The 16299-nt window shown below is 39.3% G+C and overlaps 1 protein-coding gene across 1 annotated transcript in view; it reads left to right on the forward strand.

Annotated features, from left to right (window-relative positions):
* Positions 1 to 344: 344 nt before the first annotated feature.
* LOC309564315 (bone morphogenetic protein 2-B-like) overlaps positions 345 to 16299 on the forward strand; it is a gene marked incomplete at its 5' end in the record, with an annotated part of 31281 nt that continues 15326 nt past the window's right edge. Inside the window, 2 exons of the mRNA XM_082268944.1 lie at positions 345 to 636; positions 6291 to 6427. Of these exons, the coding sequence (XP_082125070.1) occupies positions 345 to 636; positions 6291 to 6427 (429 nt within the window). The remainder of the gene's footprint in view (positions 637 to 6290; positions 6428 to 16299) is intronic.

Consider the following 16299-nt stretch of genomic DNA (forward strand, 5'->3'; position numbering starts at 1 on the left):
GTTCACACTTATTGAGTTACTGCTGTTTGTTTTCTTATGTTTCATTCCCCTCCCTTCTGAGAAATTTGCAATTCATGGGTGTGAAATGAGCAGGGAGGGGGATTTATACTGTGTAGAGGCGATGGGATTTGATTTAGGGTATCATTTTAATTTCAGAATAGGTCTGAAGACCATAGCTGTAGCTCTGCAGCAAGTCTATTCATATAACATACAAATTAGAAGGGCTCATTTTCTGCATGATGAATGAAGATTTCCTGAGATAATTATTAGGACTGATTATCCATTTGTGGGACAACAGTGTTCACCATTTCGTTGCAGAATAGCTTGATATATTATAATTCAAGATGAACGTTGCTTTGGTTAGCATTGTCATCTTGTCTTTCTGTGACTCAGCATCTCTTTTTCCCTTGGGCTTGGAGAGAAAACCCCACCTGGAAAGTTATGTGCCAGTATCTGACGCCATCCAAAAACTGCAGGAAGTGTTTGCTTTTAGTGAGCTGCCACACAATATTACATCAGCCAAAAAACCTCCTTATTTCATGCTAGAACTATACAGTCAAGTGGCTGAACCCGATGGAAGCACCAAGGCACCTGGACTCTTGGAAGGCAATGTGGTGAGAAGCTTCGAAAACAAAGGTGAGGATTGTGAAGAAACAATAATAGAATAGTGTTAATTGTTACAGTCTCCAGTTTGTGCTAATGCATTAATGTGCAAGTTTATATCTCTTCTCTTAATATTTTGAAAGTAACTAAATAAATGTATACATAGGCTGTATACATACGTAGATGTATCCAAAGACATGCATGCTTTATAGTAGTTATTTTGCTTTAGCATACATATGGTAAACTCATTTTTCATCCCTGTATTGAATGAGCATGTCACACATACACATGATCTTATTGATGTTGGCCACATTAAGAAAGACAAAAGAAGCCACAATGCAGACAATTATGTTACAACAGAATTGAAGTGAACATGATACGTGTGTATGTGAAATACTTGTGCATGGCCAGTATGAAAATATACAAACTCCCATAATAAGATTTCTTAAATTAACAAAACATATTCTTACAATGTTTTAGTGCAATTTTAATTTGGTAATTTGTCTCTTAAGCTCCTTTCACACTAGCTGACTCCAAAGTTGCATGATTTTCAGTGCAACTATGGATTCTGACTTTGATATGACTTTGAAGTAACTTTGATAAGACTTTTACACTCTCTGAATTGATGTGAAAGTCAGATCAAAGTAGTGCAAGAACCTTTTCGCAGCGACTTCAGTAGTGTCTGTTTGAGTGGCTCTCATAAAGATACATGGCGTTTTACATGTCCTGTGACTTGGAGTCTCACAAGTCGGATCCTAAGTGGCATAAGTGTAAAAGCAAACATAATCACATTTCATGCTCAAAAATTTGTAATTGTTGCATTTTAAAAAAGAAAATATTGGTATCATAAAATTTTCCTTCAAATAGGTTTGTGATTGTTCTAATTCAATGATAAATTACTATATCTAAACAGTTTTACATGTTTGTGATCATTTATAATTTATCTAATTCAGGGAACAATATATTTTATGATTCAATACATTTTTATTAAGAATTTTTTCAAGAAATAGAAAAATACAAACCATGAAAACGTACAGTGGGTATGTAAAGAACAGATAAACAACAACAAGAAAGGACCTAGGAGCCACACGAAAAAGGCCCCCATAGTCCCTTCTGCGACTCATGGTACATAGCCAATGCTAAAAACTATTAACAGTTGGAAAACTTTAGTAATAAAACCATTCAATTCGTATTGCATTTGTTTAGAAATCAGATGATGCAATTGTCATCAAGGACCCAAGGAACAATATTTTTTATATATGATGCAATTCATATGTACACCCCAAAAGAGTTGTCTAGGGTTCTAAATCCCAAGAACTATGAAACATGCATGCAATCTGGAGACTTATGCCTTGTATTTAATGAATATGATAAAGATGTTGCTGTTATTAGTGGTTAATAGTGGCAGATAGTTGTGAGAGGATTTCCCTCACTTTGAAGAAATGTCCTCTCACTGTCTGTTTGTGGAGTGAAATGAATGGAAATCTCCACAATGGGACACAGATAGCAAAAATACCCCACAGAGGTTTTAATCATTCATTACAAACTTTTAAAAAAGCAAAGTTTTGGCATAAATATACTTTAAGTCAGGTACTAGTAGTACAGTAAAGCTGAGGAGTGCGCGGAAGAGACAGGGCTCTTAATTATAAAATGCATTATGGAGTACAAGTCCCTTTTAGGTAAAAAATACAAAATTAGTTATTTAGAGTTATACAGAAAATATTCCAGGACTTCCCAGGAAAGGGGAAGTGATGGGGGGGGGGGGGAATGAGAGGGTGACACCGGAAGATAGATATTTTGAATGTGCCCATAAATTCTAAAAATTGACATTTTGACTAAGGCTCCATTCACACCTGAGCGTATCGTTTTTAGGAATTTTTTTCGGCTTTTTTCAGATGTTTTTCAGGTGTTTTTTTTGGGCTTTTTCAGGCATTCTTTCAGGCGTTTTTTTGTAGGTGTTTGGAGGCAGGCATTGACATCTAACAAAAACGCTGGTAATCTGCCAAAAAGAAGCTCATGTACTTTTTTATGGGCTTCAGGTGTTTTGCTTCAGGCGACAAAATGCTCATATGTGAACAGGAGTTATTGAAATGAATAGGATTTTGCTTGTTGGGCGTTTTGAGACTTTAGAGAGGAGCGTTTTATGAGCTGAAAAACGCTCAGATGTGAACAAGGCCTAAAAACTATGAATTTGTATTTGTTACAAATGAAGATTAAAATAGCAAACATATGTTTTCCAAAAAAATGTATCATGTTATACATATCATCATACAGTACAAATTTCTAGGTATTAGGTGATCCCACAAAGGTTTTGATCCAAATTTGTGGGATCACCTATTACCTAGAAATTTGTACTGTATGGTGATGTGTACAACATGATACATTTTTATGGAAAACATATGTTTGCTATTCTAATCTTTATTTGTAACAAATAAAAATTCATATTTTTTAGTCAAAATATCATTCTCTTTTATTTTTGGGAACATTCAAAATCCCCATTTTCCAGTGTCTCCCCATCCCCTTTCCTGGGGAGACCTGGAATATATTCTGTGTTTTCCTATTTGCCAAGGGGACAATGCCAGAATTTAACAAATAGGTACCCCCCCCCCCCACACATCCAATACTGTTATTTATTATTATTTTACAGGATTAATATAGCACCAACAGTTTGTGCAGTGCTTAACAAAATGAAGGCAGACATTACAGTTACAATACAATTTGGTACAAAAGGAATCAGAGGGCCCTGCTCATTAGAGCTTACAATCTAAAAGGGAGGGTCAATTGATCAAAAGGTGGGGGATGAGCTGATGGAGAAAGTGAAACAGTTTATTAGTTTGAAGCCGGATAGGATATTTAGATATATAGAGCTGGAACTTTAGATTTAAAACTTATTAAAGAGTTACAAGTTTAAGTTAAAAAAAAAACTCCAGCCCCCTCAATAATTTAAAATGCGTCACCTATCCTGGCCCCTTCTTACCTCCTCTGAGTTAAGCCATTGGCAGTCATTGGAGGAGGTAAGTAAAATCCTGCAAATAGAACTTGTGCTTTAAAGTCAGCATTTTTAGGCTTGTTTAATTGTTAACAGAAATTCAAAGTTCAAACATCACATTGATGGGACATTGTGGCATGGGAGTAGTGAGCTAGAATTCAACTTTAGTCAAAGTTTGCATAATAGAGCTTCAGGGATTCAAGGTGTTCTAGCAGCATGTGTCAGTATGTGTGGGCATAGCAAGATGTCTAGTCTCCATATCTGCTGATGTGATCAATTGTTATATTTTTATTATGGTAAATTAAAGATTTTTTTAAATTAATTCACAAAATTAAAAGTTTACATTCGTATATGATTATCTCCAAATTATTACATAATATTGTTATTTAAACATGGCTTAAATAAATGTAATGTATGCTGGAAATTTTTCAAATTGAACCATTCTTTACTCAGTAATTTGGTATTTGAGATCCATAGTAAACTACCGTACATCCCACAGATTGTCCACTGAGTACACATGGGTTCATCAATGCCAGTGTTCAATGCACTATTTTTCCAGAAAGGGAACAAACAGTACTCACTCCCACTGTCAATGAAGCCTCATACACACTGGCTGAATGCCGGGCAGGATCAACCGGTTCATATGAAACCATCTGACATTCGGGCCGGGTGTACTGCAGCTGGTCCAACAGAAGCCGGATGTTCTGTTGAAGGGGCATTGCTAATAAAATCTGCCAATGGCTGAGAGCGCTGACTGGAGTGTTCTGGCTGGCGGCTGTAACCCTGTCAGAAAACAATAGAATAGCAGGAAAGATTGCTGTACTAACATCAGATTGTTAGTACAGCGGCTCTGACCTGAGCTGTCAGTTTTTTTTTTTTTTCATTCAGTACGCTGGGTTGAATTAAAAAAAAAAAAAAATTAGTACTGTGTATTAGGCTTAAGACACATTATGTTCAAGAAGTTTTAGGCTAAATAAGAAATATACAGTATAAACTTCAAACCTATATCAACATCTTTATGTTGCTCAGAGTTTTACTTGAAGTTACAGGTAATATCTGTGTAGCACTGCCCCCTAGAGAGCTGCTGAGAATTACACTTCACGGGTCTCCTGGGTTACCATTAGCAACTGACAGCAGACATACGGCATTAAAAGTTCTTGGCTCAGACAATGATCAGTCCAGGGGATTTGTTTTTTTTTGTATTTTATTTACAACTGGGATGGGAGAAGGGATGAGTGGGATACTCCAACTAGTAACTATGCACAATCCTGAGGACAACTTATTGTAGAATGCGGCAAGGCCACTGCTTCACCCTGCCACTAAAGTGAAGATAAATTGAGTGTTCCGCTTGAAGATTCTCTTCAGGGTTAATAACTTGGCACCCCCTTTTCTCTCACTGCCTTTGTGCGCTGACACCCGTCCGCTGACTCTAGCCACTGGAGTGGTCCTCTTCCTGGGCAGACCCGTTGGCAAGCTCCCCTGTACTCATGGACACTGTTTTTCCAGAGTTGCTCTGCCTTCACCTCCTCAGTCAGCTTCACTGGGCCTCTGGGTTCAACCACACTTTGCTGGTCAACTAGGCCAACTGCCTGTCACCGCCTTCCATACCTTTAGAGAAGAAGACAGCCGTCACCTTCCTTCTGGGACTTGGCTTCCCGCCAAATGACCCCCTGTCACATGTGCCCTTGGCTTTTATAACGTATCCCAGAATGTACCTCTCTCTGTGCAACCCCACTGAGACAGTACAAAAGCCTGTGTGTCATTGGCAAGGTTTCCTCCACTGTCCATTGAGCCACCTCATTGGATACAGTGGGGACACTCCCTCAGCCCATATGAATCGCACATCAAACACATCCAGCAGGCCTAACTACTGATCAGGCTCCCCTGAGAAGCAGATAGAACGACTACATTTTACCTGCTAGCACCTACCTAGGAGGGTGCTACATCTGTAATAAAATGATACAATAAATACATCAAAATTTGGTCCAATGTATGCATTAAAAAAATTTAAATCCATACAACTCAAAAATGTTTATTTCTGTTAACTTAGTAGATGCTTACGTAGGATACAATGGCTTTGCACTCCAAAGACTTTAATAAGATAGTACCATGGATAAGAGAAATGGTAATCTGCAACATGCAAACTATTTTAGCCAATCCAAAATCATTTTTAAAACCCTTTCCATGCTTGCGAGCATGCATTGGAAGCTGCCATGACAACTTGTTACTATGCTGTGAGCAAACAGTGAGCGCGCTCTCAGTTCAGAAAAAGACATCCCCTATGAACCCATATATGCGCCAATTCAATGTCAAACTCAGCTGCCCAGTGGCCACATAAAGGCCGGTGGGAACAGGTTAAGTTATCCAAAATATGATTGGGTTCCCTAGGTTAGATACCTTCACTATGTCCAAAAAAATTGGTGATCTTTATAGCAGTTCCTTAACTTTTTTAAATATATATAAATATATATTATGTAAATAGAAATCATGTTTAATTATTTGCTCCCAAGTTAACAATTATTGGCAATATGACTTCATTGAGCCCCCCCAACACACACACACAGACACTCTAAAATTTTTCTCATTATACTTTTTAACAAATTCTTTTCTGCCATTTAGAATAAGACCAAAATATTTTACTATGTAGACTGTAGACAGTACCATGGTTTCTCTCTAACCTGTGTGTATTTTTTTATAGTGTTTGCAGAAACAGGACATCCATTTTATCTGTTCAACATCTCATCTGTGGGAAGCAGCGAGCGCATGTTAAAAGCTGAGCTTCGAGTGTTCAAGTGGAAGCCTTTTGGATTGACGTCCAAATATCATTTCTGTAGGGTAAGATAACTGAATAGGCTAAAATTGCTGAAACAGTGAAAAATGGTTTAAATTTACATACATTTGATTTATAATAAATAGGCTTTCAAACAAAAAGGCTGAAAGGAGATGCCAATATTTATATAGTCTATATTTGTAATATATGGAAAGTGTACTTCTTTCTCAGGGTTTCACAAAATGTCTTAGTCCTAAGTAAATTATAGACCAGATTTTTTTTTCAGGTTTTGTACAGAATATGGGGTTAGAACCTCTATCAGGTTTGTATTGGTGTCTGTGGTTCCTTTGGGAAGATTCACCTTCACTGTCTGGCCTGGAAAACGTGTTCACCTAGATGAATAGTGTGAATAAATTTAACTCATGGCCTTAGAAAATGAATAAAATCAATCAAAAAGCAATAAAAAACCGAGCTAAAATTCAAAATACCCCTCTGTACTTAAACCTCGTAATGTTTTTTTTCTTTACTTATAAACAAGTGTACATGCATGTAAATAATGCCAGTATAATTATAATTTAAAAAATAATGGGAACCATATTTATGCATACATGTAAATAACAAGATATAACATTAATTAAAAGCTTGGCAAAGTAAAAAATAATTAACAAATCCAATGAAGGTATATTTCATATTTATATTAAACCATTATCCAATTGTATATTTGAAACAAGGACTGGGACTTTAGGATCTGGTCTGCGCCATATGTTTGTATTAGAACAGGAATAGAGGAAAAATCTCCCTACTGGAAGATTTGTTGTGGTAGTAGTTACACAACATTAAAGGATAAGTCCAGTCAAAACCTAACCTGCTCTGTGTCACATTCCAAGACTATTATATCTAACCCTGTAAAGCAAAAATCACTGTACTTACCTTTTCTACACCCGATCCGGTCTGGTCTTATCTTTTCTACACCCTATCTGGTCTGGTCTTCAGCTGAGTTGGTCCCACGCTGAGCTGTCAGTGGTGGCTTCAGCTTGTAGGCGAGAGCAGGAGAGGCACTCGACAACGGAAGCCTCATAGTAAGTCTATAGGGGACATCACTTCCCATTCCTTTCACAGCCGTTGTTGGTCCTCTCCTCTACAGAGCTTCTGTCGCTGAAGACCGGACTGGATCTGGTGTAGAAAAGGTAAGTACAGTGATTTTTGCTTTAAAGGGTTAGATAGAATAGTCTCAGAATGTGGCAAAGAGCAGGTTTAGTGTTAGTTAGGTTTTGACTGGACTTATCCTTCAATGTTTCCTCTCACTTTGGGGCAATTTTCGCTCACCTCCCATCGTGTCTCTGTGACAAGGAGTGAAGGAAAATCCAACTTGGGGACATACAACAATAATAACCTGACAGAAGTTCTAAATCTTTACCACTCTATCTAAAATTTAAGAACAAATGTTCTACTTTAGGTCCTGATCACACCAGAATGCAGTGCGGGAAACCCTCAATCAATGCACGTTTCCCACACCATGTTCAAAAAACACTGGGTGTGCAACCTGCTGTGGATGTCAATTCCTAATGACAAACTAAATGCAAATAATAAAAGCAGAGCATTCTCCCTACCGCAGTACCATGCAAACTGGTGCAGTGCATTCTTTAAAAGTAGTGTATGTACTACTTTTGGTACAAAAGGAATGAGCTGAAAATCTCCCCTCACTATATCACACAGAAATCACACAGGAACGCAGGCCACATTCCTGTGTGACTGGGGTGTGAACCAACCCTTGAGGTCAATAGTATTTATCATAAATAATATTTCTTGTGCCTACTTCACATCACTCCAGAAATAAAGAGATTATTCTCCCACTTTACAAGACTCTGGTCCGGCCACATCTGGAGTATGCTGTCCAGTTCTGGGCACCGGTCCTCAGGAAGGATGTGCTGGAACTGGAGAAAGTCCAGAGAAGGGCAGAAAAAATAATTAGGGGAATGGAGGATATCAGCTATGAGGAAAGACTACAAGCACTGAACTTATTCTCTCTGGAGAAGAGACGATTGAGGGGGGATATGATATCAATGTACAAATACTGTACTGGCGACCCTAGCATAAGGAAAAAACTTTTCTGAGAAAGGGAATACAGTAAGACACATGGCCACTCACTAAAGCTAGAGGAAAAATGGTTTAACCTTAAACTACGTAAGGGGTTCTTTACTGTCAGAGCAGTAAGGATGTGGAATTCTCTTCCACAAGCATTGGTATCAGCAAGGAGCATCGATACTTTCAAAAAACTATTAGATGGGCACCTTAAAAACCACAACATACAGGGGTATACAATGTACGGTTAACAACAAACACACACACATCATAGGTTGAACTAGATGGACTGATGTCTTTTTTTTCAACCTCACTAACTATGTAACTAAAAAATTATATTATGTAACTATATCTTTTTTTAAACTGAAGATCTATTTTTTCTTTCATGTAAGTTTCTTTCTTTTATTTTAATTACATTCTTTTATAGTTTACATTTTGGCAGTTTTTCCATTACTACTTTAGCCATTACAGACTCCAGTTCTGGAAACTGTATAAACTTTTAGATGTATTCTGTGTACTTTGCAACTTTCAACTAATGTTTAGTTAATTTACTAAAGGCAAAAAGACTGTTACCTTTACAATGGAAGTTAAGTTTTGCAGGGGAATTCTCCCCAGAGCTTAATGAATGAGGGGAAGCTCTGCTGACTTCCATCATCCTATTTTGTACAAAAAAACTGCTATTTTTTTAAATTACCTTCCATGTGATTGGGCAGTCTTTGCAAAGTGAAATTGAGTCACATTTACTAACCTCTGGAGAAAATTCCCATGCACAATGCATCTTCCCTTGCAAAGCAAACAGTGTATTTGTCTTTAGTAAATCAACCCCAAGAGTTAGAGCAGCCAAACTGCATTCAAGTACTTGTTCACCTGTGGAATGCTTGTACTGTCTTCAGTTTAATTTGCAAGTGTCCCGTGTGATATGTTTTAATCAGCAGCAGAATGTACATGTTTGAGAAGACCTTGATCCCATAATAACATTTTATGATATTCATGTTATTATTTGCACATGAAGGAAAACTATTGTATCAAGTAAGGGATTCCAGCACAGCTTTTTATTGTCCTCTCTAAAGGAAGATGTCATGCTGTTTTGTCATGTCTTACAAATGGATAAAAAAAACATGAATCTGTAGGGTGATAGCACTGTGAGAAAAACAAACTAAATAAAAATTTGTAACATCACATATTATAAACAATTAAAGTGCAGCAATATAGTAGCAATTGTTTTTCTCACAGTGCTGTCACCCTGCAGATATATGGTTTAACCACTTGCCAACTGCCTGCCACAGATTTACTTCAGCAGGCTGGCTCGGCTGCGTGATTCGCCGTACCTAGACAACAGTCGCTCGTGGGGCTGGGGGCCGCCCGCCTGCCCCCACCGTCCCCGTGATGTTCTGATTTGGTTCACAACTGATCAGTCATCAGGTCTAGGCCAATGATTTTTGGCCTGGACCTGTTGATCGGTTCTAGCCAATTTCAGAACGTCTTGTGCCCGTATAATGTAAACACAGGCACAGGATATGGTGCAATCTCCTCTCCTGGAGTCCTTTTCAGTTCCAGCGTGAGAGGAGATGTAGAGGGGGTTTTGATCTCTATGACCCTATGTATAGTCGGGTTTGCCGTCGTCCCTGGTCAAATGTTGTATAGGTTGTTGGTACCTCAGGCCAATAAGAAGTGGGACTTTTGAGGCAAGTATGGAAAATACGAAAAAGTACAAGCAAAATCGTTAATAATAGTAAAATAATATTTAATCCTTAAAACATATGTACAGTGGAGTACAGTAGCGTGAGAGGGTTATAGACCCTTGTGAAAGTGTGTAGTAGATGGAGGATTAGTGACACGTGGTAAATGGTGACTTTTAAGGGTATATCTCTGTCATTCCCTGCTGTTAAGCTTGGGTTGCTCAGATCAGAGATGTCTCCTATATCCTACGCGTTTCGGCCCCTTAAGGAGCCTTTTTCAAGGTTGATAGTCACCATTTCTGTTGGTAAAATGCAGATTGGTGTTAAATATTTATAAGTTTCACCACTTTTGTTAAATATATAAATTGTGGTGAGTTATTCAAAATAGTACATACATATTATTTTCTTTAAATCCTTGTATGTTGAAGTGGCTCCCTCTTTAGCACAGCGAGAACCTATGCGGTTTCCTGAAAAATATATATGGGATTCAACTGCATGGTTTGTAGTAGTGTTTGTATGATGATTCTACAAGTGTGCTATTATTGGACTTACATAATAGGCCATGTTTCATATCTGGGGTGGAACATGTGAGTCTCCCCTAGTGGCTATTTTGGTTTCGGTATGTATGAAACCGGTCCCTTACAAGGGTGTCCTTGTGCCTTTAAGTGGTACAATTCTATGTGAAACAGGTAAATGTAGTTAGAGAAAATATAAATGTAATACAATATATAAACGTTTTCTTGAGGGGTAGGTGTTATTACCTTCAATCAGCCAGTTATTGCAACAATGGAGTCCCTTACGGTTTTCAGCCAGATCGCACTTAAAAAAGGGGGAAATCTCCTTCATTAATGTGCTTCCTTTGTGAAGTTCAGCATGTTAAACAGATGTGTTGGGGTTTAAAACTTACATTTTCAGGTGTGCCGCTCTTGGTCCTCTCTCATCCCCGTTCGGTTGGGGAATGAGAGAGGCAGTGGTTCCCCGGCCTTTTTATCAGACTCGCGCATGCGCTGTAAGCGCCGCACGTCTGAAGCCTGATCACACACAGCTGGTGTGTGTCTCTGGTGCGCCTGCGTCCTATGGACGAGTGCGCTTCCAGTTTCCACCGCTGTTGCTCACTGGCGCGGCCGCCGACACGGAAAGGGCACAGATTTCAGACTAGCAAAGTCTGAAGGGCCGATGTCGCTGGCTATTGGGCTGTGCCTGTAAAATGCCCCTGGGGAGGAAAACAGTGGGAGATCCTCCCAGGGGCTTACCGTGCCGGGTGTGCTATAAGTTTTGGGAGAATTATCATGCAAGGATTCAGTACATAGCATAAGTGCATAGTAATTTGTGAAGAAAAGAAAAAACATTTCATATAATTAATTTAATTCTTAATAGCAGTATAGTTAGCGGTCAGGTTAAAGGGGAAGGAAGGGGGATTTTCCGGTTATATCCATATTGGAAAGGGGTGAGGATAGTCTGTCCGGACGGTTTTAAAGCTTAAAAGGCATGAAAAATCTGGGAGGCAGGGGAATTTTTCTCATCAGATCTTTTTTATTAATTTATTTTTGTTGGCTTGTACAGTCATTGTCGGAGGGTTATTCGGTTTCCAAAGAGTTTTTTGGGAGATCATATTCATTTTTATCTCCGGCTGGTGTTCTTTTTGATAAAAGATAGTTGGACAAGTTTTTTTGTGAATGGATTTGGTTCTGAGAGATTGTATAATAAGGGATGATTGTGAGCTTGGGGTGTACCAATGATTACTTCATTGTGTTCTATCCCCTCTTGATGGGGTGTTGTTTGGGTGGTGTTTTTGAACGAGAGTTTTGGTGAATGGACTTTCTAAAAGTTTTGTCATTTTTTCATTTTTTCAGTGAGTGTTTTTCTAATCAGTTTTTCCTGATGAAAAACCTTCTAAGAATGGGGCATAGCTTTCTGCTTCGTTTAGGCCAGGAAAAGTGGTTGCGTTGAGACGTTTGATCCATCTCATCTCTAATTGAAGCAGGGTTTTGTTCCAGTCGCCCCCCCTCCTTGGGATGTGGATCCGTTCCAGGGCCATAAAGGATATTTTTGGCATCTTGTGAGCGTGTTTATAGGCTACGTGTCGACCTAGTGGTAGGTGGAAGTTGCACATTTCCATTGAATTTACGTGTTTGTTAATCCTCTTCCCAAATTCCTGTCTCGTCTTACCTATATAAAATGCATTACACTCGCATCTCATCATATATACAACGCCTTTAGTCCGGCAATTGGTGAAATGTTTGGGTTCGAATGTTTCTCCGCTAGGTAGAATGGTTTTGGTGCATTTTCTTATGACTTTGCATTGGTCGCATGACCCGCATGGGTACGTGCCTTTTGTCTTACATGGGTCTTTGCGTGTGCCTTCTTTAAACTCGCTATGAACTAGTCCTTGTTTGACAGATCCTGCCTTTCTGTATGTGATTGACGGATGGTCAGTCAGAAAGTCCTTCACTGCTGGGTCCTCCTTCAAAATTGCCCAGTGTTTTTCCAAAATTGCTTTTATTTTCTTATGTTCATTAGTGTATCTTAAAATGATTCACGTTTTTTGGTCTTGTTGTTTGGGATCCTGGGGTGGTTTTTTAAATAGTAACTCCTGTCTTTCCTTAGAATTGGCCTTGTTGTAGGCCTTCCTGAGTGAGGTTTTTGTGTAGCCTCTTTCCATCAGTCTTCTGGTGTGTGCATCTGCTTCTTTTTTGTATTTTTCTGTTTTAGTACAGTTTCTTTTAATCCTCAGGTATTGGCTGTAGGGTATTGCTTTTTTTAGTGGGGATGGGTGAAAGCTCGTGGCATGCAGGATTGAGTTGCCTGCGGTTTCCTTCCTGTAGAGTGTAGTTTGTATACGTCCATCATGTTCCTTGTAAATCCATGTGTCAAGGAATGGTACTTTCTTGTCACTGTAGTTTAAGGTAAAATACATATTGTATGTATTGTTGTTTAATGCATTTTTTAGATCTTTGATTTGGTTCTCTGGTCCTGTCCACACTATCAGAATATCGTCTATGTAGCGTTGCCATAGAAGGATGTTATCAGTTAGCCAAGCATTTTCTTCTCTTATGAGGAAGTCTTCTTCCCACTCTCCCAGATATAAATTGGCGTAGGTGGGGGCACAACTTGTGCCCATCGCCACCCCGCAGGTTTGAAGGTAGTATCGGCCATCGAACTTAAAGAAATTCTGATTTAGGATAAATTCAAGCATTGTAATTATAAAGGTGTTAAATCTTTCATCGCGTGGGCTTAACTGGCTGAGAGCGTTCTTTATTGTTTCAAGTCCTTTGTTGTGAGGTATATTGTTATACAATGCCTCGACATCCACAGTGATGAGAAAGGAATCACTGGGGATGGTCATGTCGTTCATGATTTGTAGCAGGTGCATCGTGTCTCTAGTGTAAGAGGTCAGTTTTGAGACATGTGGTTTTAAATAGGCGTCAATCACTTTGCTTATGGCTTCGGTGATATTACCATTCCCTGATACTATTGGTCTTCCGGGTGGGTCGGTCGGGTTTTTGTGAATCTTCGGAAGTGAATAAAAAGTTGGTGTCTTTGGGTGTCTTGATCGGATGTAGTTCCATAGTGTGGGAGAGATGGTTCCTTCGTTTCCAGCTTTATCAACTTTGGCGTAAAATTCCTCTTTGTATTGTTCAATCATGATCGGCATGATTTGTTTGTAGCACTTCTGGTTGCTTAGAATTGTTTCACACATATCTTTATACTTCGTGTTGTCCATCACGACAACATTCCCCCCTTTATCTGCGGGTTTGATGGTTATGTGTTCGTTGTCTTGTAATTCTCTTAGGGCTTTTCTTTGAGTTTTGGTTAAATTTTGTTGGTTTTTTGTCTTGGTCATTTTTTCAAGGTCTTTCGTGGTTTCCCTGACGAACAGGGCTATGGCCGGGTTCTGGTTGATCGACGGGAATTTGTGTGATTTTTTTCTTAAACTGTGCATTAATATTTTCAACTGCTGCCTTGCTGGTATTGGTGGGGGTTATTGTTTCTTCCTCATCGCTGTCGGTCCAACATTCTAATCTTCCTTCTTCCAGGAGGAGGTTTAGGTCCCGTATAGCCCTGTATTCTGCCGCCGATAGAGATGCTTGAGGTTCTATTGTCTCGGGTTTCTTGCTGTACATAATTTTTTGTAGTAAATTCCTTGCAAAGAGGTTAACATCTTTTATAGCCTCAAATTTGTCTACCGGTTTGTTGGGACAAAAGGAGAGTCCTAATGTGAGGACTTCCGTTTGTTCTTTAGTTAATGTATGTGAGGAAAGGTTGATTATCGTGATGGTTTCTTTGTTCGCTTGTGTGTTTAATTTTTTCCCGTATATTATTTTTCTTTCGTCTGTTTCCACGCCTTCCCTAAAAAAGGCCCCTGTTTACTTTGGGGTTGCAATCTCTGATTTTCGCGTTGAGATCTTGTGAAGATTTTATGAAGCTTCGCTGGAGGGTTAGTCTCCTCAGTCTCCTGTGTATTCTGTTCGGTGGTTTCATTGTCCTCATCCGTGTTTTGTGGGTCTTCATTCGATCTTTCTGTTTCATATTGGTTTTCCCTTTGTTCTCTATTTTTGGGGAGTCTTCTCCTCTGAGGGTTTGCTTCCGTTCCTGATGTGTAGGACGATGAGTCCGAAGAAATATAGTTTTGTGGGTTCTTTTTCTGTCCAAACAGTGATTTATTCCTCTGATTTTTGTTGTTGTTCCAGCGGTATGCCCTGTTTTGGCCAAAGGCATTCTTATCACGCCAGTACTTTTTTTCTTTTTTCCTTAGGATGTCCAAACTATGTTGTTCGATGTGTGTTTTTAGCTTTTTTTCCTGTTCGGAGTATAACGGGAGTGGTTTGAGAGGAGTCAACTGATCATATATCTCTTTTATCTCTTCATCTAAGTTTTTAAGTTGTCTCTCGTACTCACTTTGTAGGAGTATCATCAAATTTTTTGAACACTAGTTGAGTATGGTCTCCCAGTCTTTTTTCATTTGTAGAGTAATATTGTCCATGGTGGGAAAGATTTGTATTCTAAGTCCCACTGGGTTAATATTTTCCTTTATGTAACGTTGGAATGATTTGATGTGCCAATACAAGGCTGATTTTCGTTCAAGATGTCTCCGTAGTGTGTTGAAAAGTGCCGTAACGTCGGAATTTTGTTGTTCATTGCCTTTAGAAAGTCCATTCACCAAAACTCTCGTTCAAAAACACCACCCAAACAACACCCCATCAAGAGGGGATAGAACACAATGAAGTAATCATTGGTACACCCCAAGCTCACAATCATCCCTTATTATACAATCTCTCAGAACCAAATCCATTCACAAAAAAACTTGTCCAACTATCTTTTATCAAAAAGAACACCAGCCGGAGATAAAAATGAATATGATCTCCCAAAAAACTCTTTGGAAACCGAATAACCCTCCGACAATGACTGTACAAGCCAACAAAAATAAATTCATAAAAAAGATCTGATGAGAAAAATTCCCCTGCCTCCCAGATTTTTCATGCCTTTTAAGCTTTAAAACCGTCCGGACAGACTATCCTCACCCCTTTCCAATATGGATATAACTGGAAAATCCCCCCTCCTTCCCCTTTAACCTGACCGCTAACTATACTGCTATTAAGAATTAAATTAATTATATGAAATGTTTTTTCTTTTCTTCACAAATTACTATGCACTTATGCTATGTACTGAATCCTTGCATGATAATTCTCCCAAAACTTATAGCACACCCGGCACGGTAAGCCCCTGGGAGGATCTCCCACTGTTTTCCTCCCCAGGGGCATTTTACAGGCACAGCCCAATAGCCAGCGACATCGGCCCTTCAGACTTTGCTAGTCTGAAATCTGTGCCCTTTCCGTGTCGGCGGCCGCGCCAGTGAGCAACAGCGGTGGAAACTGGAAGCGCATTCGTCCATAGGACGCAGGCGCACCAGAGACACACACCAGCTGTGTGTGATCAGGCTTCAGACGTGCGGCGCTTACAGCGCATGCGCGAGTCTGATAAAAAGGCCGGGGAACCACTGCCTCTCTCATTCCCCAACCGAACAGGGATGAGAGAGGACCAAGAGCGGCACACCTGAAAATGTAAGTTTTAAACCCCAACACATCTGTTTAACATGCTGAACTTCACAAAGGAAGCACATTAATGAAGGAGATTTCCCCCTTTTTTAAGTGCGATCTGGCTGAAAACCGTAAGGG

The sequence above is a fragment of the Pelophylax lessonae genome, assembly GCF_965119305.1.
Source record: "Pelophylax lessonae genome assembly, chromosome: 9".
Taxonomy (NCBI): Eukaryota; Metazoa; Chordata; class Amphibia; order Anura; family Ranidae; genus Pelophylax; species Pelophylax lessonae.